The sequence below is a fragment of the Dermacentor andersoni genome, chromosome 2 (genome assembly GCF_023375885.2).
Source record: "Dermacentor andersoni chromosome 2, qqDerAnde1_hic_scaffold, whole genome shotgun sequence".
Classification (NCBI taxonomy): domain Eukaryota; kingdom Metazoa; phylum Arthropoda; class Arachnida; order Ixodida; family Ixodidae; genus Dermacentor; species Dermacentor andersoni.
In genome coordinates this window covers 123,778,591-123,806,360 of record NC_092815.1, presented here as the reverse complement: position 1 = coordinate 123,806,360, position 27,770 = coordinate 123,778,591, and the positions used below count along the sequence as shown (strand labels likewise).

General features: G+C 45.0%; 1 protein-coding gene across 3 annotated transcripts in view; it reads right to left on the bottom strand.

The window, feature by feature from the left end:
• LOC126541283 (uncharacterized) overlaps window positions 1-27,770 on the bottom strand; it is a 56,221-nt gene that overhangs the window by 2,953 nt on the left and 25,498 nt on the right. For 2 of the 3 annotated variants that reach the window (XM_050187991.3, XM_055076532.1), the window contains 3 exons: window positions 20,798-20,903; window positions 8,790-8,852; window positions 6,908-7,032 (listed from right to left, as the gene is read on the bottom strand). In XM_050187991.3, coding sequence (XP_050043948.1) covers window positions 6,908-7,032; window positions 8,790-8,852; window positions 20,798-20,903 — 294 coding nt within the window. Of the gene's footprint in view, window positions 1-2,973; window positions 3,422-6,907; window positions 7,033-8,789; window positions 8,853-20,797; window positions 20,904-27,770 lie in introns of all 3 variants that reach the window. The other variant, XR_008614690.2, reaches the window with a different exon arrangement.

Genomic DNA, 27,770 nt, shown 5'->3' with positions numbered 1-27,770 from the left:
ACAAGGTACAAGTGTCCACATGTAGTAGTATAAATGAGGAGAATGGAAATAGAGGGACTCGATTTTTGTTAATCACGACCGTATAAAGCCAGGTGTGAGACCGGGCTAGTTGGTTTTCTATGGTGATGTAACCAGCACAAGAGGGGACACAGAACACAAGAAAGGATACAGGGACAAGTGCTTGTCCTTGTCGCCTTTCTTGTGTTCTGTGTCCCCTTTTGCGCTGGCTACATCATATAAAGCCAGCAGGCAATGAAGCCAAAGAAAGCATAGGGGTAATTGGCTGTGGTTGAAATTGAAAGTTGAAACGTAAGATACCACCTTGTTGCTGGCGGCGACAAGTTATCAGTGGGGACACGTTAATTAAGGTTGTGATTAACAAAAGTCTAGGCCTCTTGCTTCCCTTCTCCTCGTTCATATGTAGTAAAGTGTGACTAAACAAGGAATGAAGATAACCAGATTCAGTGTAGCCACCCAATAGCTTTGCCCTCAAGTTTTGCATGAGAAAAAGTTGGAAGTTATCATTTTGCTCCAATATAATGTGCCCCCATAAACTTTACATGCTGTTAGGATCGGCCTGCAGGGGTAGTGCTCTGCAAAACTATCTCAACCCGCTGCAGGTGCTTCGATCGATCCGCGGTGGTGGCGCCCTTCAGAGAACGAGCGAGGACGACAGCGCTGGCCGACCATGAACTTCCTTCGAAGAACTGGAGACTACGGTAGCAGGGCTGGCCACTTTTGGCGCCCCGTGTATTGTTGCTTGATTTGCCGTGTCTTCATGGTCTCTTGGCTGCAAGAAGAGCTTCCCTAACGAAAAGGTGCTTTGCGGTACGTGGGCCCCAGGATTCGTCACAATCTGCTGACACTCGTGGCGACTAGGGGAGAAAGGAAGCTCTGGAATTTAGAGGCGCCGGCTGGGGTCAGGCGTGACCACCTGGCTACGAGGACGCGCTCAACTCGGGTTCGGGGAATCCACAGTGCGTACGTGTGTGTGTAAACCCCTTCCCCCCTTCCCTCAAAGGCGGGCCGGCTACGATGACTTTTAAACGCTCCGAGTTTGTAGCAGGTTGAACTGCCGTTCTCCCTCACCTAGGGATCTAGGGAACACGGAGTGTTTATAAGTGGCTGTTTGTTGGCTGCTAGTGTGTGCTCATCAGTGCTCATCAGCGTGCTCCGTGATCGTGCTCGTGAGCTGCATGCTCGTCATCGTGCTCGACCAGCAGTGTGCTGAGTGTGTTTGGAGCTTCGTGCTCGTATGCTCGTAAGCTCGTCTTGCGTGCTCCATTTGGGAGCCACGCTAGACTGTCGAATGTATCTCTTGTTTAATATGTAAATACTGTAAATAAACCCTGTATGCCTAGCTCCTCCCAAGTTTCTCTCTACGACCTTCAACCCTTACAAATGGTGGCAGCGACGAGATCGTCCCACAACCCTTACAGTGCACACATCCATGCTTTGTTAAGAGGAAATATTTGTATTGCGATGCTGTTCCACCGCCTTTCCAAGCTATCATTCGTTTGGCTATACAGTAAAAGCTTGTTTATTCGACACCCGATAATTCCGAAATTCAGATAGTTAGGACGGCTCTATTGGTCCCGGCCAAAGTGCATGTTAGCCTATGGGACCAAACCTTCGTTAATTCGTCAGAATTTGGCCCCGTACCGCTTAATTCTGACAAATGCTGACGGCTGCCGCTATACAAAAGTGTGGTAAAGCAGCGCTGGCACCACTGGAGTGAAAGCGAAACCTGAAAGGCATCGCCGTCGTCATCAATTAGTGGGGGCGATCGCACCGTCACCGAACGTTGGCGTCTTTCTTCGCTCCACTGCGCCTTCAATGCCATTTTTCCTTGTGTTTTCGAGTCGGCATCATCTCTTCTTGCGGAATTTTCTTTTTTAATTGTGACCATGTTTTGCATGCTACCACCATCGTGCGCTACAGTGACGGCAACGCCGGCAAAGCGACAGAAGTACGAAGCCATGAACTTGGCGTCTAAGGTGGAAATTTTGCAGGCTTTGAAGAACGGCGAATCTTTACAGCTCGTTATGACCAAGTACAACGTGAAACGGACCACGTTGGGAACGTACATGAAAAATGAACCACAGATTCTTCAAGCCATTGAAAGCGAGAAGTTTCATGCATCAAGAAAGCGGTTGATAACTGCAGCTCATCCCCAGCTCGAAAATGCTTTGCTACAGTGGGTTACTGACTGTTGCAACGCGCATCTGCCTTTGAGTGGACCTCTCATCATGGCACAAGGTCAGAAGTAGCCTGCAATAATGAACATTGAATTGTTCTGAGCTTCAGAAGGGTGGTTCGCGAGGTTTCGAGAGAGACACGAACTCGTCTTCAGAAGTGTGTGCGGTGAAAAGGCCAGCGTTGACGAAAGCGTGACCACCCAGTGGAAAAACGTGAAGCTGCTTGAGCACATCGCCGCATATGAACCAAATGACGTGTTCAATGCAGACAAAACTGCTCTATTTTTCAGAGCTCTGCCTGACAAGATGGTGACTTTCAAAGGGGACCCGTGCATTGGTGGCAAGAAATGCAATCAAAGGATAACTGTGCTTCTTGCCGCCAATATGACTGGCACGGAGCGCTTGCCACTTGTCATTGGGAAGGCGCATAAGTCACGTTGTTTTAAAAACATCGAAAGCCTTCCTGTCGAGCACAGAGCGAACAGGAAGGCTTGGATGACCTCAGACATTTTTTGAGGCTGGCTGCAGCAGTTAGACCGGCACTTCACGTCTAAGGACCAAAAGATAATTATGGTTGTTGACAACTGCAATGCACATAACTGTACAGTCGAATTGAAGAACGTCAAGATAGTTTTTTTTGCTGCCAACACTACATGTTCCCTTCAGCCGATAGACCAGGGTATCATTCACTACGTGAAGTTAAAGTACCGAAAGCACCTGCTACACCAAATGATCTTATGCTCAGAAGTTGGAAAGCTGTATGGAGTGGACTTACTTGGCGCAGTGCACATCATCGCCCACGTGCGGAAAAATATACCTCTGCAAGTCATCTCCGATTGTTTTCGGCACAGCGGTCTTGTGAGGCCCGAGCATGCGGCAGTAGCCGACGAGGTGTCCGCCCAGTCCACCGATAATGACTGCCCAACTTTAGATGCTGTCCTTCCCACAGATGTGACCCTTCAAGACTACATTGCGATTGATGATTGCGTCGCCACAACTGGTCTCCTGACCGATGAAGAAATTAGTGATGTCACAGGCGCCCGGGAAGACCATGATTCGGACGAAGAGTCATGCGAGGAGGTGCAGCTGCGACCTCATCACACCTCACGAGAAGTCACGGAAGTGCTTTTGATATTGGAGGATGTTTGCCTGAGCACTTCCGACAGTTTGCGGGCTGTTGGCAACTTGGAAGAGTTAAGCAAAATTGTGATGTCAGCCGGAATCTGCGCAAAAAAGCAGACGAATATTGCAAAATACTTCAGTAAATAAAGGTATGCTTATCCAACTTGATTTTAATGTTTTTCGTGTTCATTCGTTAATTCACCATTTGGATAATTCGGACATTTTTCCCGGTCCCGTGAGATACGACTTAACGAGCTTTTACTGTACAACAAACTTGCCCAAGTCACCGTTATTCAAACGTTTCTTAAAGTGGCCAAGTTTTGATTACACATTGTTCTGCAAGCGTCTTTACTTTCAGCTACTTCTGGACAAAGAAGCCACATCATTGTAGCACTGATTTGAAAATGGGTAAGATAAAAAGCCCTGTACAAATTGAGTAGCTATAGAATGTATGAAAAGCACTGCAGGTCGATCAACATTTTGTGGGCTGTTTGAAGACTCAAGAGCAAATATTAGAAGCCAACAATTTTCTTTCAATCGCCTCTTTCATATGTCACTGACCTATGTGGCACAGAACTACATTTATGCTTATGAGTAAAGTCATAACTACAGTGGGCACGTCAGCTGTTCGCCAGCAAACATGAATCCGTTCGTGGCTTTCATATAGATTGTTCTTGATTCGGCTGGATCGATCAGTGCATTCTCACAAGCAGAACCTTATGTCATTGCACTGGCCAAGTTATATGATGGCAAGTGCACACAATGGCTTCCTCGCTACCTCGGCAACCAGGATAAAATCCCACCGCCCCCAAGTTCGACGTCATCGGAGCTGTGTGCAAGAAGCTGGTCTAACCACAGTACCTTCAGTGGGCACATAAGCTGTTTCCTGGCGAACATGAATCCATTCCTATTTTTCATGCAGTCGAAATCAGCTGCATAACCAGAGCATGGAACGTCATTTCGAGGAGCGCGGCTTTGCACTCATGGCAGCCTCCTGGTTTCAGTTTCCCACGCTTTGATAACCGAAATTCGCCGTATCACAGTTCCGCGGGCAAATGCATTTTTCGAGATCTACAGGTCGACAGGACTTCTCCGGAGAGTTTGCTTCCATTTCCCAATTACGATGAGCCCACAGAAACTGAAGGTGTAAAAGTTGCATGTTATTTTTTAGTTAATTAGCGACTAATTACCACCTATCACCTGCCACACCGTGGTCGGCAGCGCTGACGGCATGTCTCTGAAGGAACCATCCTTTTTGATTAAAAACCGCTAAATAGCTCATTGAGTTAAAAATTCGGCCTCCGGCATTTGTAGCACCCTTAATTCCCATTGGCTGTGATGCCAGGGCACGAGCGCACCTCAACGGAGCAGAGCACGCAAAATGGAACATCAGTGCGCCAGGTGTTGTACGAGAGGAGGGGGCATCAGCGCGACGCTACATCACCCTCGCTCCTAGAAGTTTGCGTTATCGGCGAATTCTAACTGCACCTCGGCAAGGCCAAATGAAAACACGCCAAGCATCTCAATGCACTCGCATGCCAGCGAGGCATTCATAACTCGGACCGCTCAGCGGTGTTCAATTGGACATTAATGCTTTTGCATTCACAATTCATAAGAAGTGCTTAGGTGGCCTCGGATTTTATTTCAGAAGGGCTATTTTTATATATAACTTAGTCTTCATAGAAACACCTTGGATATCCTGGATATATACATATATTCACCAATTTGCCATCCCACTGGTTTTTGGCCGACTTCATGAGCAGGTATCACACCTGATAGGTTGTTTCCAGCTTCAAAAAACTGCGCTTCTTTTGTGCTTGACGTAAACAGTAACGTAATGTGTTAATGTCCAAGTGAGGTGCTACCCAAAAACCCTTTTCATGCACATCAAGGCAGGTAACCTTGAATGTTTATGTTCTCAACCTGGGACTCTCCGAGAGTGCTGAGAATTAGCAAATTTTACTACTGCAAGCACCAGCATTCCATGTTTCTTGTCTCGGAGGAAACGCATAAAATTTGCCGCCGTGCCACTACATGGCACAGCCTGTCCAGAAAGAAGCGCAAGAGAACAGCTCAGTTGGTGCGTTTCTGAGCCTTCGTATGCACTGGCCTGCCATGCATTTCGGAGGCCATGTGCAGGTTTCGCAATGGTGGCAACACATTGTGTCACTATATTGATTCAATGCTAACACATTACAGGCCACCAGTCATAGCGGGATAGTGGGCTCAGCCGCAATTCTTCATTTCTCATTTGTATGTGCTGCTGAACCTCAATATAACGAACACAGCGAGTATAATGAATTATCAAATACTATAACGAAGTAAATCAAATTTCACTCGCCAATCTCAGCACATGTGATGAATACATGCTTACAAAGAAAATTGAATATAACGAAGATATTTTTGCGTCAAATCCAGTTTAATTATAGCGAGACTTGACTATATATGTGTTTATTTTCCTGGCTGTGTACAGGTACATTTCACTGGAATGAGGAGAGGTAGGCATTGCACCAGGGTTGCCCCTAAAAACGACATGCAGCATGCACTTTGGTTCATCAAGTCACCACGTGAGGAAAGTCAGCATATAGGAGTCAATTCAAGGTCAAGCTATGAGGGGCAATTTGACAGAACGACAGACGATGGTTTCCTGACCAATCAGCAGGGTGTGAAAGCGTGCAACCATGTCACTGTAATTGTTGCAAAATACAAAGGTCAGCTAGTTAGTGAGCAGTCAACACGAAAAATAAAATCAGCACAACAACAGGACAGTGCTACATCCGTGTCTTCTTTTGTGTCCCGTTTTCACGCTTTTTTTTTTCCATGACGACTCTTCGGACTGTACTGCAAGATTTCGCAATTGCTGCATGTGTCATGTGCGTTTTTTTCATTACCCTCCTCTGTGTGAACTGCAAAAGTTCACAGCTAAGAAAGTAGCATTGCCAAAGCACTGGCAGGTAATGAACAGTTTCCCAAGTACCCTATATAGGCTGCAGATTGGCTTGACACAGGCACTTAGGCTCAAATTTTGTTGAGTTGCTCTACTGCTGCACTGGAACGCCAAACGCCTCTCCTATTCACTTTTCGTGTTCATCATTCAGCAATACTTCACCCAATATTTTGCACTCAAGTCTGAGTGTAAACAGCAAGAACAGTCGTTAACAGAAAATGCAGGCAAAATTAAAATTAAACTGTGGTGTTTTATGTGCCAGAACCACGATATGATTATGAGGCACGGCTTAGGGGGAAGATCCGAATTAATTCTGACCACTTGAGATTCTTTAATGTGCACCGAATGCATGGTACAATGGTGTTTTTACGTTCCGCCCCCATCGAAATGGGGCCAGGATCTAACCAGTGACCTTGAGCTCAGCTGTGCAACGCCACAGCCACTGGGCTACCATGGTGGGTAAACCTAAATTAATTAAGACTGAATATTGAAAGCTGACAGCTCTTCAAATCAAGTCAAAGAATTGGGAACTTCCAAAAGACCTAAAAGACATTCTTTACTTTGTGCAAGACTTGCAGTGGCATCAATGACAGCAATCATGAGACCCTAAAAAAGCAAGAAAAAGAAAGGAGGTGCCTACCTTGTTTTTCCTTGGACGTAGCATTCGACTTTGTCGAATGTTGAGGCTCAACACCTGGCACGTTCTCCTTGCTGGCCAGATGCCTTCGCATTGAGCCGCCAAGTTTAATGCTCTGGCTGGCTGACCTACACCAGTGGAGGAAGAGACGACAAAAACTGACCTGCTGTCAACACAATGTCATTTGTTTCATAGTAGCAACTATTGAAGGGGTACCATCATGACATTCTCGACTTGTTCTTTTTTTTCCCGTTAGATCAAGGTAAGAGTCCTCTAATCCCTCGAAAAAACACACATGCTAATGCCAGACTGGTCTAAACAATTTACTATAATAGTCAGTTTCACCCAACAGGCACAGCATTGTTTGCGATAGCAAATTATTAGACAGCTATACGAAGTAAAATGAGTCACAATCCCATACTAAGTTGACAAGAACACTGTCAGGTGCACACAAGCAACTTCGAATACATCTCACTCGATGACCACGGAGACTCATCAGAATGCTGGCGTGGTGAAGAGCGGCAACAGTGGCGAGCGAATTTCATTTTGCGCTGTTTCTCGCTTCCACATGCACTAGGCGCTACCTCCGGTAGACTAGCCTTCAAACCCAGCACAGATTGCTTCCAAGATAGGATTTGCGCGGCTGCGCTCAGCTGCTGCTGCTGGAGTAGAAGAGAAGATGAGCACTAACCTGCCCTGTTCCCTACCTTCGTAGCGCACGCACGTCTCCCTGCTACACCCCTTGCACATGAGAGAATACGGCGCGCACCCTCCCCGCCTTCCTCCCGTGCGAGTGTAAGAAGACACTGCCGTATCAAGCCATCATCCTACTTGGCTCAGCGTCGCAAGCTGTCACTCGCACCTACAGCAGCATACGGCGTGCGGCCTCAATGTTACCGCAGTTGGACTTTATACAGAAGATCACAGCGATGGTGCCGCAGGTAGCTGAAATTCCCCTTGAGTGTCCATATAGTTGTTATTGCAATAATAAGCATTTCTAAGAGCCAGTTTTGGTTTTGGTACCCAGTAGTTGGATGCACTGTGACGTCACAATGCACTAGCTCACTCCATCTTGCGATCGCAGTGTCTGCTACCTGCAAGCGTAGCTGGAGGAAGTGTATGCAGTGCTTTCATTTATTTTCTTTAGGAGTGTCTTCATTATTACTAGCGTTACTGCGACACAACATCAATACTTTGTTCTGTGTCATGGCATCATGATGAGGTCGATGATTGCAGGTCTGGGCTTTGGAAACCAACTTTAGTATTAAAATAATCACATGCTTCCTAATCTTCATACTTGCAGAGTGTCACTCTTATACGTGGAGAAGCATGCAGTAGAGTTTCTACAACTTCAAAAATATGCTACAGTACACCTTCAAGGGGTTTTCGGCTCTTGGCATGTCATAGAACTAGTGACACTGCCAAACGTTTGTAGTTGCTGCAAGTGTCTGTTCAAAGATTGTTAAAGTATTTCTTCAATGCCTGTGACGGTCATAATGCACAAATACTGGCTTTGAAGTATAGTGAAAGCTTATGTCTAGGTATGTGCGAATACTTGAATATTCCATTTAGAATCTAATAGCGAGCGTTTGCATAACTTCATTTGTGAATATCTAATATTAAAGCTCCCGAATATTGTGATGGGGCCTTAATCTCACTACTTTTAAGGCTTCAAGCAAAACAGTGCAAGTTCATTTATATTCTCATTTCTAATAAAGCAAACCCCTGCTTAAATATGTGCACAGACCCATGTCTTTCGTGTTGTAGCTGACCAAGTAACTAGAACAGAATTCCCTCTTAGTCACTGCTGTGCAATGCTACAATGACCGATTTCAATGAACATAGGAACTGCAGTAAAGAGAAGAAATGCAAGCTTTCTTCTCACCAAGTGTTGCCGACACTTGCAAGGGTGTCCCTCTTAGCTGATGTCTTCTCTTCCGTTTTGTTCCTGCATGAAACAAAGATGCCTTTAATTGGTCGTATCGAGCCAGCAAGCCTAAAGGCTGCACCAAGCAAAGATTGCTCATGATTAACAATCATGATGGCCCTTTAAAAACAGCGTGTGACCACTATTACAACCAAATGTACTTTCATCTGAATTGTGTTAGAGATTAGACTAGCTGGTATACCGTGATGAAACTCCGTAACACAGAAACAAAGGACGAGACTGAAGGGAAACAACATACACAAGCGCTAACTTACAACTAAAGGTTTATTTGCAACACCATACTATGTATGCAGGAAAAGCCATGCGTGTGAGCCATATTATAAATATGCAAAGGGTGGGAGAAACAGTACAAGAAAACTGAAAAGGATCACATTATGAAGGGGAAAACAATGCTAAGATTCAAGTAATGTGACAGAGGGTCAGCCATCGCCTGCACATGTGACACCTAAATAGCATAATTACTTCCTTGACAATGCGATCGATGGCACATTCATGCACTGACAGTCCCTCCTAGACATTTCTGCAGCTTCGACTATTGCTCTCATCCACTTGTGTAGCTTGGTGCAACTGACTGAAAAAAAGTGACAAAATGAACTTTGAAAAGTTCTTCTCAGCAAAAATACAAGCTTGGTTTGCCGTTGAGAGTTGTTTCCAGGCGTAATTGCTGGCAGAAATCAGTAGCGTTCTTCTTGCAGAGCAAGCTCAGGTTATTACAATGATCCATTTTGCACCAAGAACTTCGAACAATTAGTTGAATACTTAAGGCAGAATTGAAATGATAGGACGTCGCCGTTCTTGATCTACATAAACCATCTGCCTCCTCAAAAACAGATTTGTGCATGTGTTGATGAATACATTGACGAGTACAGTGTTAACTTTCAAAATGACATCTGCATGCCTGCCACAGGTTTCTGAGAGCTTCTTCAGTGTACCTCACTTCTACCTTTGTTGAATGGAATCAAGAAATCTATTTGCAAAAAGAAGGTGTGCCTACCAGGTTGCATACTGCCCCGATTCTCAGCAATTTGTACCTGGCACACACTGATAGCTTTTGATTGAACTATGAATCATGTCCGTTACAAATTTTTTTGGCTTGACCCCAATGATCACCTTGTACTCTGTACAACTGGCGAAGACAGCAATGATCTTATTTCCAGCCCCTTAATACATTCATCGAGTGTTTGCACCTCCTGGTCATTACTCATGAGCTTCGACAGAATCATACAATTAGGTTTCTAAACTTAAGGCTGAGCTTTTTGGAACAAGTTTGCTGGATGTATGATCCTAGAGGGCTTACACCTCTGTTACTGTATCAGTCTGCACACATCAAACTTGCAAAAAGGGGGGCAATCACTGAGTCTTGCCTCAGTAACATGCTAAAGTAATCCTGTTCGTACTTAATGCACAATAGCTTCTGCATTATGCAGCTGGCGACTCCAAGCAGACGATATCAGCTGCAGCAGACGTGATGCACCACAAGGTGAAAAGAGAAAAAGGAGTGTAAAGTGAAGCAGGCAGCATCAAAGCAAAGAAAATGAAGGCCTGAAGATGTGCAACAAATTGCAGTTACCCCATACACACATCAGGTTTCGCACAACTTGAAAAAGCTGGGCGAGAAGGCAAGGGTAAAGGCAGTCATGTTGACACCACATAAGTTGTCAGTTGTCAGCACTGTGCAAAACGTGTGCCCAACTGCCAAGGACAAAATGCTCTACAAAGCATCGTGTCCATTTTGTAGAGTGCAAAAAGCGTGCAGCATATACTTTCCCTCTGCCATGCGGCTAACAATATGCGGGACAGACAGGGCGTTGGCTAAATGACTGCCTTCATGAACACAGCTACGTCCATGATTGAATGCAAGGACATGTGGCAGAGCATTGTAGAAGCTGTGGATGTAAAGCAGAGTTTGAAAGTGCACTGTACTGTATTCACATACTGACCAGCAGGTGAAGGAAATAGCCGAAGTTGCAAAACTGGCTAGGGGGTCCGTCAATGTGCGAGTGTGCCATCTATTGCATTGTTGAGCAAGGAATAGTGCCATCTAGGTGTCACATGTGTAGGCAATGACAAATGAATTTTTGCAGGTTACTTGAAATTAAGAATATTTTTTTCTCTTCTTCACGTAAAGTATGGGCTGTCCAGAGAGCCCACGATGTGGCGAAGCTTGGCCTTCTCGTCCCAACGTGGAAGCGGCCCGCGGCTACATCACCTCCCTGAAAAAGGGGCATCGGAACCTCTCAGGACTATCAATAATGTTCCTTGTCTGTCTGTCTGTTCCCTTCTTCATAATGTGTGGTGGCCCTTGTTGGTATGTTCTTTGTTCTTTTTCTTTCACCCGTTATGCAATTGTAATATGGCAAATGCCCATGGCTTTTCATGTATAAATAGTGCAAAGGTGTTTAATAGTCACCGGTGTTTGGGACCAACTGTTAGCGCAGGGCACTCTCTCAGAATGAGTGGCATTCACGAGCAAAAGCACTCAAGAGGACGACTCACTAGAAAGCGCTGGAGAGGAAGACCCACTATATTGATCACATAGTTGACAGTAGATGTGCATTAGATGACATGGTAGAGGCCTTCATACTTGGACAGTAGTTTCGACGAGAGCCAAGGTGCAGTGGAAGGGACAGAGAGCTACACAAGTGCTCTGGGAAGGAACGTGGGCACAGAACTGGTGGCACCGCGAACGCTCGTCTGGCGCTCTTGGTAATTTGAAGTATCGGCCCGCGCGAGATCGTGACACTGTTTCAGAAGTAAACCTTCCATTGGAAGTCGGCACTTGTGTATGCCGTTTCCCTTCTGTCTCGTCCTTTGTTTCCACGCTACGAAGTTACATTATTTCATCTCAGGTTTGTACTGCCAAGCATCAGCAGTGTTATGTGCTCCCAGAGCACACAAGAATGTAGCCATTTTCAACATTAAGAAAGTTGCTGTGGAGGGATTATTTCTGTATGTTCTGAACAGGCAAGTCTTCTTTTGAAACCTCACCATTAGGAAGCTGAACCGGCATAGCCAGCTTTCAATGTTAAGCCATCCTCAGTATAAATGCTTCTTAGGTGTTTATGGTACAATGTGCAGTGTACATTCAACTATTACTTTTACACCACATTTACTTTTTCCACCAATGTTACCTTCCACCAAGTGTAACTTCAATGGAAATGGGGCCCTTTCTGTGGGAAAAAGTCACCATGGTACAATGTTCAAGTCTTGCTTCATATTCAAATGGAGTTTTTGTTAAGTCCTTTTTGTCAGCTTCCATTGTGATGCTAAAGGTGCACATAAAAATTATATGTGGTGCTGACACCCACTTTTTTTTTCCGCCATTTGCTTATGTACCGAACTGCTGCCTTCAATAAACATGACTATTTGCTATGCTAATTTAGATAAATTTTCATTGGTATCGTACCTCCATTGTTTTAGTTTACAATGTATTTGAGATTCACGTGCATTAAGTCTTCAGTTAAACATTGTCCCATCCTTCAGCGCAATACAATGGAAGTCAGTACAGGATTTAACTGCAACACAATGTTCACTGCTGTATATGGTTGTCAATATTGTAGTGGTGAAAGAAAAGAAGGCTTTAATGCAACACAAGCCTCGTGACAAAAAAAAAAAAAGTTTATTTGTGCAATGCATCTACACCACGATACTGCTTTTTTCCCAGAGAACCTGCTGATGCCATCATACTTTTGGTTACCCTCTAAGCGTCCCAGGACCTCCACAAAACTTTTAGTTACTTGAAGCTTATTAACCTGGTCTGTACAAACTGGTTACATGGCCAACAAATAAAGGCAGGGAGAGTTTTGCAATTCAACTTTAGTGCCCAATGTATCACTTATGCAACACTGAGTTTGATGCATCGAAATTCTCATCTAAGCACATGAAACTGAAGTTACAGCCTAAAGCAGCATTCTTGATAGTGCTCCCACCACTTGTGGACAATTCAGCAAACCAACTATAGATGACTATACGAAAGAGGCTTTACCTCAAACATTTCATTGTTCTTATTGGACAAATGTACTCTCCATAGCCAGATAGAAATGTGACCAAATTCCAATTTTCCTTAATATGTAAAAATGTTCGGGCATTACTGAATTAAACACTACCACAAAACAGTTTATCTTATGCCTGCCCTGCTCATTGCTGCATTTTCCCCCTCATGCAATTGAAATCATGGTTCCCCAGACTTGGAAAAAGTGTTAGTGTACTTTTACAATGACTAGTAATTTGGAAGCATTTGGGTTGCCTTGAATTTTCATTTAACCAATTTGGGGTTGCAATGCAAGATTGTCGGTGCCCTGTTTTGCAATACTAAAGTAGCACAGACAAGGTGACGACACGAGAAAAACATTAGCATCGTGTGTGCTCATGGGCGTCTCCTGTGCCTTTATCTTGCTTACAGTGTGCTAGTATTCTAATACGGTTGATCCTGGATTATTGAAATTTGACGTACTGAATTGTTGTCGATATAAAGAGTTGCAACGTTCCCTTGGAAATCCTCTGCAAAACTAGAATGCCACACTTCACTTATGCTGCACCACAAATGCTGGACTACACGTGTATCAAACTCCTGTTCCCCGCAATACTCTATATCAAACGTTGCGCCGCACAGCGCCTCTGCAAGTGCACTACTCTAACGTGTACACATCACTTCTCGTGCCATCAGAAATATTTGATGCTGATGCATTTTAAACGGCACTGTTTTGGATAACGCTGTCAAACAGGACATTAAATCTGAAGGGCAGTATGGCAGAAAGGTGTGCAAGGTTAGTTTCGCTCGCTGCGAATATGGATAACTCGTGCAAACTGCGGCTGCTCATTATCAGCAAGAGCAGATCGCCACTCTGCTTCAAGAATGTGAAAGGCCTACAGATTTGATACAGGAAAGCAAGGATGCCACTTGACCTTCTCATGGAGAGGCTCTGGGAATGGAATACAGGAGTGGAGATGTTGCGCTGCTAGGTTTGTCTTTTTGTCGACCAAGGCTTTGCGCAAATGGCATTTTAGCAATCTGTGAGCAGCCAAAACGAATCCGATCACGTCATTCCAACCTCTACTTGAATTGATTTTGACATTACAGCTCGTATTTAATGAAAGTATGAGACATCTGCACTTAATTCATGGAAAGACCACTGTGACATCGATGCGATTCACGGCCCTGCAGCCAGCCTTTTGTTCTTCCTTGCAGGATTACACGAGTGGGAGTGGACTCTGATGTTCTGCAAGATGAAAGCCATTTTTTTAATCTAACAGCATCTATGCATTGTTGGCAGTCACCGATGCAGAGGCCGGAAGGGAAGGGCTGAGAACTGCGAGGTGCTGGAGTGCCGAGTGGAATGCAAGAACAGATGAGTGGATGGGACGTAATTGACAGGTGACATAGAGAGAGCGCAGTGTCGGTTTTGAAACTGAAACCAGACAATAGCCTACTTGGTCGACTCCTTGCCGATGTATGGTCACCAGCCATTTAGATGGCTCATTTCACTGTACAAATGCGCCGATGGCAGCGTGGCACATATGCAAAGCATACAGGCTGGTTTGCTTCCGTGCTGCACCCATTTCTACTTTATCCTGAATAAAAACATGCAACAAGCAGTTGTATATGCACGAGGCACACTGCGAGTTAGTGGCAGGGCGAGGCGGGCTTATACGGTTAGCGTTGAGAGTATTAAGGACCATTCCGCTGTGTGAGCGTCTTCTAACATCCGTGTGCAAAAATTACATTTTTGTGTGTTCCACATGGCTTCGGAGAACACAATCGGCAAATCTTTTCAGCAACTCTGCAAACTGAGATGTGCTACAGATAGGCACTTTTGCATGCATTTCAAATTATCAATACCCTGAACTATTTTGTGATCCCCTTCAAGTTAGACAGTATATCCAAGACCGATGTAACTAAATCTGGTCGCGCTACGAAGAAATATCAATGACACCTGTTTGGTACACCTGTGCTTTGTTTACACAATGAAAAGAGCCAGAAACAATGAGGCCCACACTGTTGCAGCATGCAGTTGTTCGACACTGTAGGCTCTGTGTGTCAAAATGTTGGGAAGTAGATTTGTATGCAAGAGGTCGCTTCCAACTGACATGGTAACAGAGAGTAGTATGCAGGTCAAGTTTTTGCCTGTTACCTCCACTGCTGCAGAATTGAAAACCACGAATAGAGAAGGACATTTTCTTTTGTTTACGGCTATGGCAAGTTGTGCTGTCCGCGTGGCTCTCAATGTAGCCTCACTGATGTGTGTACAGCCTGTACAGGAGTCAATTTCAAAGTCCATGTACAGTCAAACTTAGTCATAACGAAGTCGCGTCCGACCTGAAAATACTTTCATTACAACAAATTAGATCCACATAGTCATATCTGAATTTGTTATGCAGATGTTTGCAACATTGAGGTTCAACTTGACATGGATGCGAGGATGAATGATAACCTTCTTTTATAAATGTGCCTGCCAAAGTGTAGAGTTCATATATTGTGTCAGCCGAATCATGGCCAGCACGGGGGCTGTTGGCCAAAGTTGCTGCAGAAGTTGGAGGTTCTTGCTTCTGTGAATTTTCACATTTTTCTGCTTCTTGGCTTATACTTTTTCCAATTTGTAAATGTTTCATGCAGTAGTTAGAGGAAGCACTCTGAAACGTGCATTGTCAGTGCCTTGAATATTTTTCTGAAAAACAGTTTTAGGCAGGTGGGGTCCTAGTTCAAATGTTTGACACGAGACACTTGAGCATGACTGGCATCAGCACTTGCTCATTTCCATAGATGCATGAATATTTTCGATATGCTATTACACAAGGAACTTCTTGATACAATGCCGTTTTGTATGATTTCCTGGCGCCAACAATTGCGATTGAGAATGAAGAAAAAAAAAGACAATACAGTTACGCTTCCTTTTTACCGGTTAATATGTTCCCGAAAGACACCATCTTTCACCATGAACATTCAGTACATTCCTAAACTGGGATTGTACGATATGTTTTCTGACCATAAGGTCACAGGAGAAGAAGGAAAGGTGCAAGGGAACGATTGAGGGCAGTTGAGGGCAACCTAACACACAGCAACACAGTCACCCTAAGTTTAGAGTGCTTCCCGCCGAGGCATGTATCTCCTTTAAAAGTGTGCGTCTTCGACGGCAACATTTGAAAAAAAAAGCAGTTTCGTCACAGTTGTAAATATCCTTGTCCGCGTAATGCTCCAGCATGTTGGGCAGCTTTGTCAGTAGCCACTGCTGCTTCGCCTGCGTTTCCAGGGACGCCAGTTCCCCTACCACGTTTTTATAAACAATGCCTTGCTGCGCTTTAAAACGCTTAATCCAGCCTCTTCCGGCTCAACATTTGGCCGTTGCAGAAGAAAAGCGAAGTTTTTCGCTTTGGCAGCAAATATTGGGCCACTGATAGGCACATTATGCGTGCGGGTTGTGATAAACCACTGGTAAAGAGACTCTTCCACATCAGTGCACAAAGCCAGCGCACAAAGGGTTCCTAACCCTTTTCCGCTGATCGGCATGGCCACTAATACTTCCTGCCTTCACAATCGCGGTGCTCCTAGTTTTCAGAATTATAGATATTGTGAACTGAGTGAGCTCATATTTCTTCACGAGGGCGCTCACCTTGAAGCCGCGTCAAAAATCCTACAAAATTTGCATATTCGTGTCAAGCAACACAGCTTTCCGCTTTGTCAGCACCATCTTTAAACTGGGCTGTCTGCTGCTTTGGTAGTCTCAGCTGTGAAGCTACTATTGCGCTTGCTGCGAGAGGGAACGAGTTAGGGGAGGGGCGCCACCCCGGCGCTTAGCTTTTCACTTTTTCTCGTTTTCTCTCTCTCTCTTTCGGCGTGATCGTGAGCGATGCGCGTGGCGCAAGAACGTGAAGCAGCTGGCGCCATCTTGTGGCGTGCTGTGCCAACTCACAATGCTCTCCGGTGCGTGGGTGGTACGGGCAGGGGGGGACGTGCTGTGCGGTAATGGCGGTAGATACGCACTTGCGTAGGTGAAGAATGCCCTGTCTCGGCATCATTCGTTCAGGGAAACCAAGCAACGCATATGTCAGGAATATTCTACATGGCAAACACTGAGCAAATTTTGATTGTTATATCCGATATGCAGTGAATAACATCGTTATATATGGTTCTTTTCCGCGTAGACCTAATGCATAAAATGACACTGTTGCCTTAACCCATCATTATAACAGACAGATTGTTATATGTGGTTTCGCTATAAGTGGACTGCACTGTATTTTGCCTGTCAATCCTCCGGAGAGATTGATGACAAATTTCAGCAACGAATGGCTGTCGAAGCACACATGTGTGTGCAATGTCTACGTGAAGACCACGTGAGCCCATCAGGAAATACAGCCGTAATGTGTGCAAACAAGTCAGTGAGCTTACTTATGCTGTGCTGGCTATACTGACACTGGCGTTGGTTGCACATTCTCACTGACACCAAGGTCATATGGCCACTTTGGGGCTCTGATGTGTAGCTCATCATTCAAAACTTTATACATGTAAGATGTCTATAAACATCAATTAGCTTCAGAAATTCTTCCAGCGTTAACTGTCTCCCTCCACTAAGGTAAAGGAGCTGTGCAAGGTCAGATAAATCAATACTAAAACCGGTGCCAAACTTGACCCACTTAGCTATCACTTCATAGCCAAAAAAAGTTGTCCGCAAGTGTAGCTTCATAGATAATGAATGAGTGACATATTTCAGATGCCTCACTGCAACCTCTCTCTATAGTTTGAAAACAAAGGTTCTTGCTACATCAAAAAAGAGTGGGTTATAATCTTCGAATCTGCATTGTGGACAGTTTGGCAGTTATTTTGACCACCTGGGGATCTTTAACATGAATCCAAAGGAAGGTGCACAAGCACTTTTGCATTCTGCCACCATTGCAATGCGGCTGCTCAAGCCAAGAATCAAACCCACAACCACGTGCTTTACAGCGCAATGTCATTAGCCCGAAGAACGACTTCCAGGGACACTGCGAGCACTGCTCAGGTGATGATGTCAGGGCACGAACTCGTGGCTATCGTCTGCTACAGTTCAGGCGGTGTCTTGGTACTTCCTGCAGTATTTTCCATTTGTTCACCCTAGTTCCATATGCTAGTACACTGATGGCAGTCCTGTCAAATATATTTTTGCTGTCTCTTCGTTTGTCAAAATTTATTCAAAGAGCTTATTTCCTATAACAATATCTCAAGAGCAATGCTACAGTACCAGCTGATGGAGCTCAGTCTAGTGCACTGAGGGTTTTGCATGCGTGTTTCTACACTCTGAAGTAGTAGCTCACATGAAATATAAAATCAAACTAGCAAGCATAAAATAGAACAACACAGATAAGCATAGGATAGAACAATACAGATAAGCGACCAAGCTTCTTTGGTACAACAAGCATGCAACAAACACTGGCTATATATTACATCTGTCACACTTACCTTGATTTCAATCCACTAAAACTTGTTTGCTCACGACAAGTGGTTCATCGTAATATATCGATTTTTGAAATGCATCACAAGGGCGTTCGGCAGTAGCACGAGAACTGAACTAACACTGCAGTCTAGATTTTTCTGGAGCCATTTCCTTTTTGAACTGCTTCTCAAGATTAGGTTGTTCTTTGCCATTTAATTGTAAGCAATTTGAAGTAAAGCTAATCAATGCTTTCAGCTGTTTGCAACCCACGAAAAGGCATGGACCAATATTTATTCCTTATTCACTACAACACGTTCAACTCGGTTCAGCAACTTACAGGTGTTTGTTGCTTGAGGAACAGTTATGACGGATGTTTGGGTAAACTGTCATAGCTGCTTCACCCAAATTTCTTGGCGAAATGTGCATTTTAGACCGTACAGCTACTGTCAGAAAAAAGCAGAAGCCTCATTCCTCAGTAGTAAGGGACACATTGAAGATATCATCATTCACGAGAGAAGGTAAAAAATCATGAATTGATTTGAGGCTTGTGGAGTCTTCTTTATGAGGTGGGTATAGAAGGTGGTCTTTTATGGACTGATGAAGTCAATAGTTCTTAGTTTGTATAAATAAATCATGGAGGTTCAAGACATGATGTAAAAGGTACTTAGATTTTCCTCTTCAAGGCAGGCTAAGCCGCACTCTAGTGCCTCGTGTATACTTTAGGCATTGCAATTGGAGCTGTAAAGAAACGCTTCACGATTTCTAATCGAAGTTGTAGTGAACGGATGGATTTTACAAACAAGGCATGCCTCGCCAGAATGCTGTAATGATAGTCGGTTGCTTCTGTTGCAAGAGGGATGTGCCATGTTGTTGATAAAGGCTCCGGCAGGCCACTAGGAAACATTCCATCACTTGTAATGACTTGGACCTTAATCTTAACCACGAAACTTTTCTTTCAGGAAGATTGCCACGATGGTACTCATGAAGTATAATACACTATACATGACATGCCGTCATTTTAACAACCGTGCATAATGTTTTTTCGTCTGTGCTTATTTCGGAGAACGGTGAAAGTAGTAGCAAATATTTTTTATACAAAATTTGCGCCCATCTGTTCCTTTTGCACATTAACACAGTGGCCACATTCTACTAGAGCAACTCACCAGAGCAATAGGAACCTTGATTAGAGCATAGCAGGCAGTATCCTTCTAACATGGTTTTATAAATTTGACACGAAATACCAAGATTACTGTTTCATGTAAAATGCAATGTGTGCCATAACTATGTTAGATTTCGAGCGAGCATCACACGAAACTTTCAATGCTTAATTTGCAGACATTTTTTTTTTCACGCAAAATTTACAGACAGGCACAACACAGCTCTGCACTGCAAAAGCAGTAGGCTCCTTCAATGCTTCATAGCTTGCGATATCCATGCTGCAAATTTTCACAATTCACGTGGCTTTAAAGAGAGAACTGCAGTTTAGGTGTTACAGCAGAAAGCAGGTGAAACATTCTTCAGAAAGTACAACTGGCCCATTCAATATCCTGCGCATGCGCGTGCGTGGCAGCCAAGAGAGCCAGAGTGAGCGGTGTCCTGGCCGTGATGTCATTTGCGAGAGGGAGCGACTCAAACTTCTTGCCGCCAATGGGCGCTGAGCAACCATGGCGGCTGCAATATAGCAGTCTCTTTGGACAGAGGATGACAATAACTTAGCCATTTTAAACGCCAAATTTGAAAGCGTTGCATTAGCAATGCAGCCCTAAAAATATGACAAAGTAGGCCCCATGCCAAAGTTGTGTTCTTCAAGATCTTGTGCAGCTAGTAAAAATAGCAATAACTTTCTAAACAAGGGACTTTCACATTACAAAAGAAGTTTGCCTTAATGTTTAGAGGTTTCAACACTTCTTTCTCAGACAACCATCGCAACCTCACAGCCAAGAGAAAGACACTGGCATGCTATGCTGCAATAGGCTGCACAAAATGCAATGCACCTGACATACTCTGCTAACACTTTTAAAGCAAACCACACCCCGCTATGCCACATTAATACATCATACTGGGCAGTGCAACGAATTCCCGTAATTTAACAAAAATGCAGGTACACGTTGCCTAAAAGCAGACAACCTGAACTTTTTAAAAGCGAAACTTTCTTTGTTTTGACAAGCATTACACATTGTCTTCATCATTGTGAGATCACTGCATAAATTTCTCACACAGCGAATGCACTTGATTTGGTGTTTGCACTTTGGCATAGCTTGTGAACAGCACAGTGTGTCAAGAAATATTGGATAAGATTACACATTGCATAAGATGAACGTTTTAAAAAGATAGCTGTCGGGTTTCAATCTCAAAACTGCACGGCGGGTTATGAGAGATGTCATAATGGAGGGCTCCAGACGAATTTTGACGACTTGGTGTTTCTTAACTTACACAACTTAAAGGTTATAACAAAACAGCATTAGACAGAAGAGAAGCACATGCAGAAGGTACAGTTGTCCCAGATGTACAGCTGCCGAGTTTCAAGCAAGATTTGCTCACACTTTTTTGGCTGGAAACAGGAGCGAGAAGCGAACAGGCTTGAACAGGAACGAGAAGTCGGGCAGCTGCAGTGGTGCTTGCTTCTGCTGTGCTGCTGTCCCAACTCCTGCATTTATAAATGACGAGAAAGCCATGATTCGCCAATACATTTTTATGTTTAGTGCGCTAAGCAGTCATAAGATACGTTGGGATGGCTCCTTGCAACACCATGCTCAAAGCCACAAAACAGGAATAAAAACGAAAGCTCAGGAATTTTGTATTTTCAGATGCTATGTTTTATTTGGTTATTCTGTACGCTTCTGTTAATCGACTCCTGTTAAATCGATCCCAGCCAAAGGTCCTAGCTTGTGCCCATGCATTTCTATGGGCCAAAACTTTTATTAGTTCAATCATAAAATTGGCCTTTGCTGGATAATTCAACCTTGACCAGTCAGCACGCATACACCCGTCTGTTATGGTGAATCCGAAAGTGGCAGTGCCTGTATCGATGGAGCTTAGGGGACAGTGAATCCAATGAACACAAGTCGCCTCCCACTGAAAATGTCTATTTTTGACCTGCCCTAGGAAGATATTCAAGCAATGACTCTAGCTCACAATGTACGATTATGGTATTAAGCCGATTTTAATACACGGCTTTATTTTTCTCAAGAAAATCGGGGCAAAATTTTATCTGCATGCCATAATCGAGCATGAAACCACAACCGCCGCTCGTATGCTTTTTTTCACAACAAGCATGTATTACGGCGAAGCAGAGTTAAAGCTGTGTGGCAAAGTTGATTTAGAAAACCGGCCACCGTTGTGCGACACATATTAGACACTTGGCCATTTCTCTTGCGAAAAGGTTGGGTGCGCTTAAGATTTCCACTTTGTTTAGGAGCTTTATTATCCCGTCTGTGCTAGTTTTGTACTTTGGGCACATTGGACTTGGGGGTGTGTTAGAATCTTGAAAATAATGCCAAATCAACGCCTCCTGTTTTTTTCAATGCCAGCTAGATCCGGCTGATCCGACTGTTCACCACCCTCCTCTATCATCCTTTCCTACTCTCCCCCATCGGCTAGCATTTGCACCTGCTTTGGGAGAGCGCCATCTGGGTGGCGCCTCACAATGGAAGTCTCAGGAAGACTGACAGATGCGTGATAACCTGAAAGACACAGGGACAGAACGTCTACTGCTTCTCCAGCGGAACAGCAGCGGCTCAAGCTCAGATGCACATGTGACGCAAGCAGCCGTACAATCTGGGTAGCGTCGCATCGCGGCAACTCACTGAAGTAAGGCACACCAATGAATGATTGCACTGGCATCGAAAAAATAGATGAGGCGTTGGCCAAATGGACCAGTATTGTGTCCTGGCATTTGTTTTTTTCTTGCATTTTGTTAAATTTGATCAGTCGGATAATTCGATCAATTTTGTCAGTGCAGTCATGATCATATTAACGCAAATTGACTATGTTATACCATAAAAAGTACTCAAGGACAGATTAAACAACGTGGGGCATGTCTCGTATTCTCCCACCTAGTCATCCTGGCCTGATTGTGTGATTGCCAGGTCAATGAGAAAGAAAGGAGCATCACACACAATGCTGGATCCTCCTAACGATTTCTCCTTGTGTTTGAAACCATTCTATACCTCCAAATTTGCATTATCTTCGTAAACCACATTTTCATCATAGATATCGGTCTCATTAAAGTGGAATTTTTAAAATTCAACTGTTGCTAATTCTATATTTTGGTTAAGGCGTGATCCTGACCTAAGGCCCCCACCAGCATCCCTACAGTCTTATGGGCCTAAGCCATACCCTTTGATCCTAAAGCTGGACCTCACCAGATACGTAGTTCAAAGTTGGTCAATCAGGACGGTCTTGCCTGACCCAAACAGTGACCTTAATCATGAACCCGATGGCTGTAGTATGTCTTAACAGCTCCAGGAGATGGTGAATTCGCCTCATCTCATGCAGCAAATGCTTATTTTTGGCCTACCAAATCAAGTTTTTCAAGCGAGAATGGCAGTTCACAATACAGTGCAGACCACTTATAATGTAACCGCTTTTAGCGCAGGACCGATTATAGCGTGGGTTTTTTGATCACCGATATGTCTTCCATAAAACTCAATGTAGAGGCAGACCGTTTATTGTGTAGGCACGCGATGCAGAATACTGGTTATAGCGCAGTTCCTTTAAGCATGCGACCATGAAACAGCCTTTTCTCAGAGGCGTGCCTGCCCGGCCGCACGGTTGGCACGCGCGCAAACGGGGAGCATGGGTGTGCGCGTGGAGACCAGCGGCGCAAAGCGAAACAAAAAGGAGGAGAAGGGCGGGAGACTTTAGAGGAAGGAGGGAGAGTGTTTTCGTTACTATAGCAGCGTCCAATCAGGGTGCGCGCTGCACAGTGTGTAGCATAGAAGTGATAGCGGTGACAGCATACTTTTTTTTTTTCAGTCTCTTTGTTGCATTTGGTGTGTGCACGGCGCGATCTTGTGTTGTAGTTGTCTTCTGTGCACGTGTGTTGTCGGGCTTTTCTCACCATGGCGTTGGCAGAGTCTTCAAGCGATGTGAGAAAGAGGCATGCCTTATCGCTGGAGACAAAGGAATGCATTATAAGGGACATAGAAAGGTGGCTGAGGAAGGGGTCGGTGGCAGCCAAATACGGCATTTCCAACACAACTGTGTCGACCATACACAAGAACAAGGACAAATTGCGGCAGCAACTGCAGCAAGATGAGTCTTCCCTGTCACAGAAGAGAATAGATAGGTATGTCGAAGTATGAAGACATGAACGCAGCACTCTTCAGACGGTTCCGTGAAGTTAAGGCTCAGAGCATACCAGTGAGTGGCCCCATGCTCCAACAAAAAAGCCAAGTCCCTTGGTGCTCTTTTAGGCCACAACGAGTTCAATCCACTCAATGGATGGATCCAGCGATTCAAGGATCGCCATAGCATCAGCTGCAAAGTGGTGTGCGGTGAAATCGATGATGTCAATGACGAGTCCATCGAAGTCTGGCTTCGCTTAAATTTGGAAACCGTGTTGTCCACGTATACGGACAGAGACGTATACAATGCCGACGAAGCTGGCTTATTTTATAACCTTTTTCCCAACTGCATTCTTGCGCTGAGAGGCAAAGCCTGCTCTGGCCGCAAGGCCTCAAAAGAGCACATAACTGTGTTGTTCTCCGCTAACATGGATGGAAGCAACAAGCGCCGCCTGTTTGTCATTGGAAAATCAGCGAGGCCATGTTGCTTTAAAAAGCGAGAGTGCCTGCCAGTGACATACAAATCCAACAAAAAGGCGTGGATGACGCAAGACATGTTCACAAGCTGGCTTTGCAAGTTTGATGAAGACATGGTGGCAGAGAAGCGACAGGTCGTGCTCATTCTCAACAATTGCACAGCCCACAACATCAAGCCATAGTTGACTGCAGTCAAGTTAATGTTTCTGCCTGCCAACACGACTGCAAAATGTCAGCCACTCGACCGGGGTGTCATCACAACAGTAAAGGAGGCACTTTACAAAAAACGCATCTGCGAAAGAGTTTTGGTGAGCATGCAGCAGCAGCAGCAGCCTTCTAATGTGAATTTAAGGGGCGCAATTGATGTGGTTGCCACTTCGTGGTGGCAGGTAAAAGCCACTACAATAAGCAAGTGCTTCAACAAAGCGGGCTTCGTGCACAATGCAGAGGCTTTTGACGCTTATGAGCCGAGCGGCAATGTTGCCGATGAGGCGGTCAACACCGACGACGTGTGGTCTGGCCTCGTTGAAAGCAAGTTTGTTTCCACCACAGACACCTTCCAAGAATATGTCGATACCGGTGAGTCGGAGCTTCCTGTCTGCGAGGAAGCGAGCACGGATGATGCGATCGTTGCAGCGGTGCGTGGTAGAGTGGAGCTTGCAACCGAAGAGTCGGACGACTATGTCGACCCGACGCCAGACCCAGATGTTTCGTGCAAAGACGCTTTGGAATACTTCAGCAAAGTGAAGATGTACTGCACGAAGAACAGTTTGAGTGAGAAAGCGCTTCAGTGCTTAAGCCTTGAAGAGGATGAAATTGTTCGAAGCGTTGTTAAAAAAAAATCGCCAGACGAAAATAACAGCGTTCTTCCGCTGATGCCGCACTTGTCAGGAGAACTTGGTTACTGTGCTGTGTTGAGATTGTGTTGAATGTGTGTGTGAGTGAAACATGTAATAAATTGTGTTTGAAAGGTGGGTGGTCTGTTTGGCATAGGCAAAAGCCGAAAGAAGCATGCTTTGGTTGTAACGCGGTACCGCTTAAAGCGTGGATTTTTTACAACTCCCGCAACTTACGTTATAAGCAGTCTACACTGTACAGTAGAATCTTGTTGATATGATACCATTATGTACAATTTCCTGGCGCCAATGTTCACGACTGAGAACACAAAAAAATGACCCAATACAGCTGCACTTCTCTTTTACCGGTTCATATGCTGCCGGAAAACACTGTTGGCACCAATGTTCAGTACATCGCCAAACAGCGACTGTGTGATACATTTTCCATCGGCTAGATTGTTTGCCCCCCTCTTACGTATAAAGTTTTCCAGCTGGCGGTGGTCGAATTGGCTTGAATAGTAGCTGTTCTAATCATCGCATTCCAAGTCAACAACAGCCTTACATACTGGCTACGGTGGCGAAGTGGTTGCTGCTGGCGTCTGACCAGGCTGGAACAGAAGCCCCAAAATCATGCAACGGGGCAGATGACAGGAAGAGTCGCCAGAGAAGTTTCTTTCATTATATTTTTTGGACCTGTTCATGATGAGCAGGTTGTCCATGTCGTTCTGGTTGTAAATGTAGGTCCCACAAAGGTGTCCGCTGGTAGATCGGCACGACGGTACATGGTAGATCACGACAGTAGAGGTAGAGTTACACACTTTCAGTCGTTTTTGAATAAGTTGTCAGGCATATCTGGCGGTGGCAGACTTTGCAGTGTAGTTGGTGGGAAATAGCTCTGCTGGTCGTTGAAGGTGAGCTTTATGGTCGAAAACCTCAGTGCAGGTGCATATGGCCGGGTCGAGATTGTGCAGTCCTCGACAGAGTAGCAGCGCTCGCGTTGGCCTGTTCTAAACCAAGGTGGCTGTACACAGTGTCTCAACAGTACTACAGCCATCCCTGTGGCGACTGTTGTAGCAGCTGGAGTACGTTTTGTCGCTGAAGACAAATGCTTTAGAAGGCCTCGATGCGGTAGGTAAGTTGTACTTGGGGCTGCTGTTTCAAAAGCTGCTTTGCCGGTGGTGGTCGGCCTTCATGCTGTGGTGACAGTCGTGAGAGGAGCAAGAGTAATGGCGATTTCTTCGGCTGTGGTTGTCTAGCTGGCAGTTCGTTTTGCTGTGTTGTGTTTTATCCCCTTACTCAAGGCTAAACGCCTTGTGTGTAACCGGGACCAGTTGTTCGGGAGACGTCCAGAGGTACAGGATATCTTCCTGCTTGCGCATTCGGTCGGGAGTGTTGGTGTCGGCTGCTTCGTGCAGATAATTGGACTGTCGTGTGGCCTATGACTCGGGCAGCAGTGCTTGCAATGATGCTGCACTGACAGCATAGTCTGTGCATGATCGGTTGCGCGGACGGCAGTCTCCTTCCAGGGTTTCAGCATCATAATGTAAGGACGAAGTCACCGCACGTCTGTCGGTTATGGGCGATTAGTGCGAGTGCTTTATTCGGACCCCGTTTCCCTGGCCCGTGTACGTGGTGATGTCGCGCTTCTGTTTTCATGGCCATGTAAACAAGAAAAGGCGCGAAGCGGCATGTGATCAAGAACCGTAGCTGCCTGCCATAGCAGCTTTCCCGCTGTACTCGCCCACCGGCCTCACGTGAAACATTGGTGCACACTCAATTTCCTACTGCAGTATCAGCAAATCTCCAGGGTCTTCGCATGGCGCATTCACAGCATTGCCGGCAACCCTATTGCGATAAGCTTCACCTTTCTGTTTGACAGCACCTGGGGCATAGTGCCCTTTAAAGCATACTACATGCTTTAATAGGCAATAACCCAAACGAACCACTGTTCCCTGCTCATGCGCCAGGTGAGCATCATGTTTTGCACTGGTGGTATCATATTCCAGTGTCGCCTACCAGCTCGATTTCATATCCGGTTTCCCGTAGATGTCTTAAAGCACTACGCAATAGCAGAATGACAGTGCGCATCTCAGGACCTTCGGGCTTCATCAGATTGACGTTGACCAGCAGCCGCTGCATATGATGTGGCTGAGCGCAGCCACACGGGCCCAATTTTGAAAGCAATCCGAGATGAGTACCAAGCCTAGGTGATCCAAAGGCTGATAGCTTCGTATGCACTGTGTTTTCGCCACTTAGTCAGCATTGACGCAAGAGGCAGCACGAAGGTTAATTCGCTCGTTGCTGCCAATGTTCTTCACGTCAGCATTCTGACGGCGAGTGTTCTCGCTCATTGAGTTAGGCTCATTGAGTTAGGCGTTTCTATTTGTCTGTGCATGCATGGCACCATGCTTGTTAATTTAGTTAGCAAGCTAACGCTTACGAGTTTACACAGCTGATAAAACTACCATCCTTACCTCAGATAGCTGTCTACTAATTTGCTATTGCAATTGATGCTTCACCTTTTGGGGAAACTGCCACTTTCTTGTGAAAGAATTGGGTGCACTTCAGATTGGTATTTTTTAGCTCTGTTGCCATCTCTACATTTAGTTTCTGCTTTGAACACATGAAAACTGTTAGATACTGTTAGAGCGTGTTAGATATTGGCATGACATTGGTTGTTTTTTCTGCTTCCTAATTTGACCTGCTGGATAATTCTATCCATTTCGTTGGTCCCGTCATGTTCCAACAGAAGTCTACTCTATTCTGTTTGAACTTTAATTTCTATAATTTCCAATTTCACGCTTACTCTAACTTTTACCTATGCAAGAGCCTTTATTCACAGGCTTCTTTGCCTATATCTATTACGGCATCAGCCACACAGGCCCAGCAGCCACGAGTGAATGACTGCACTAA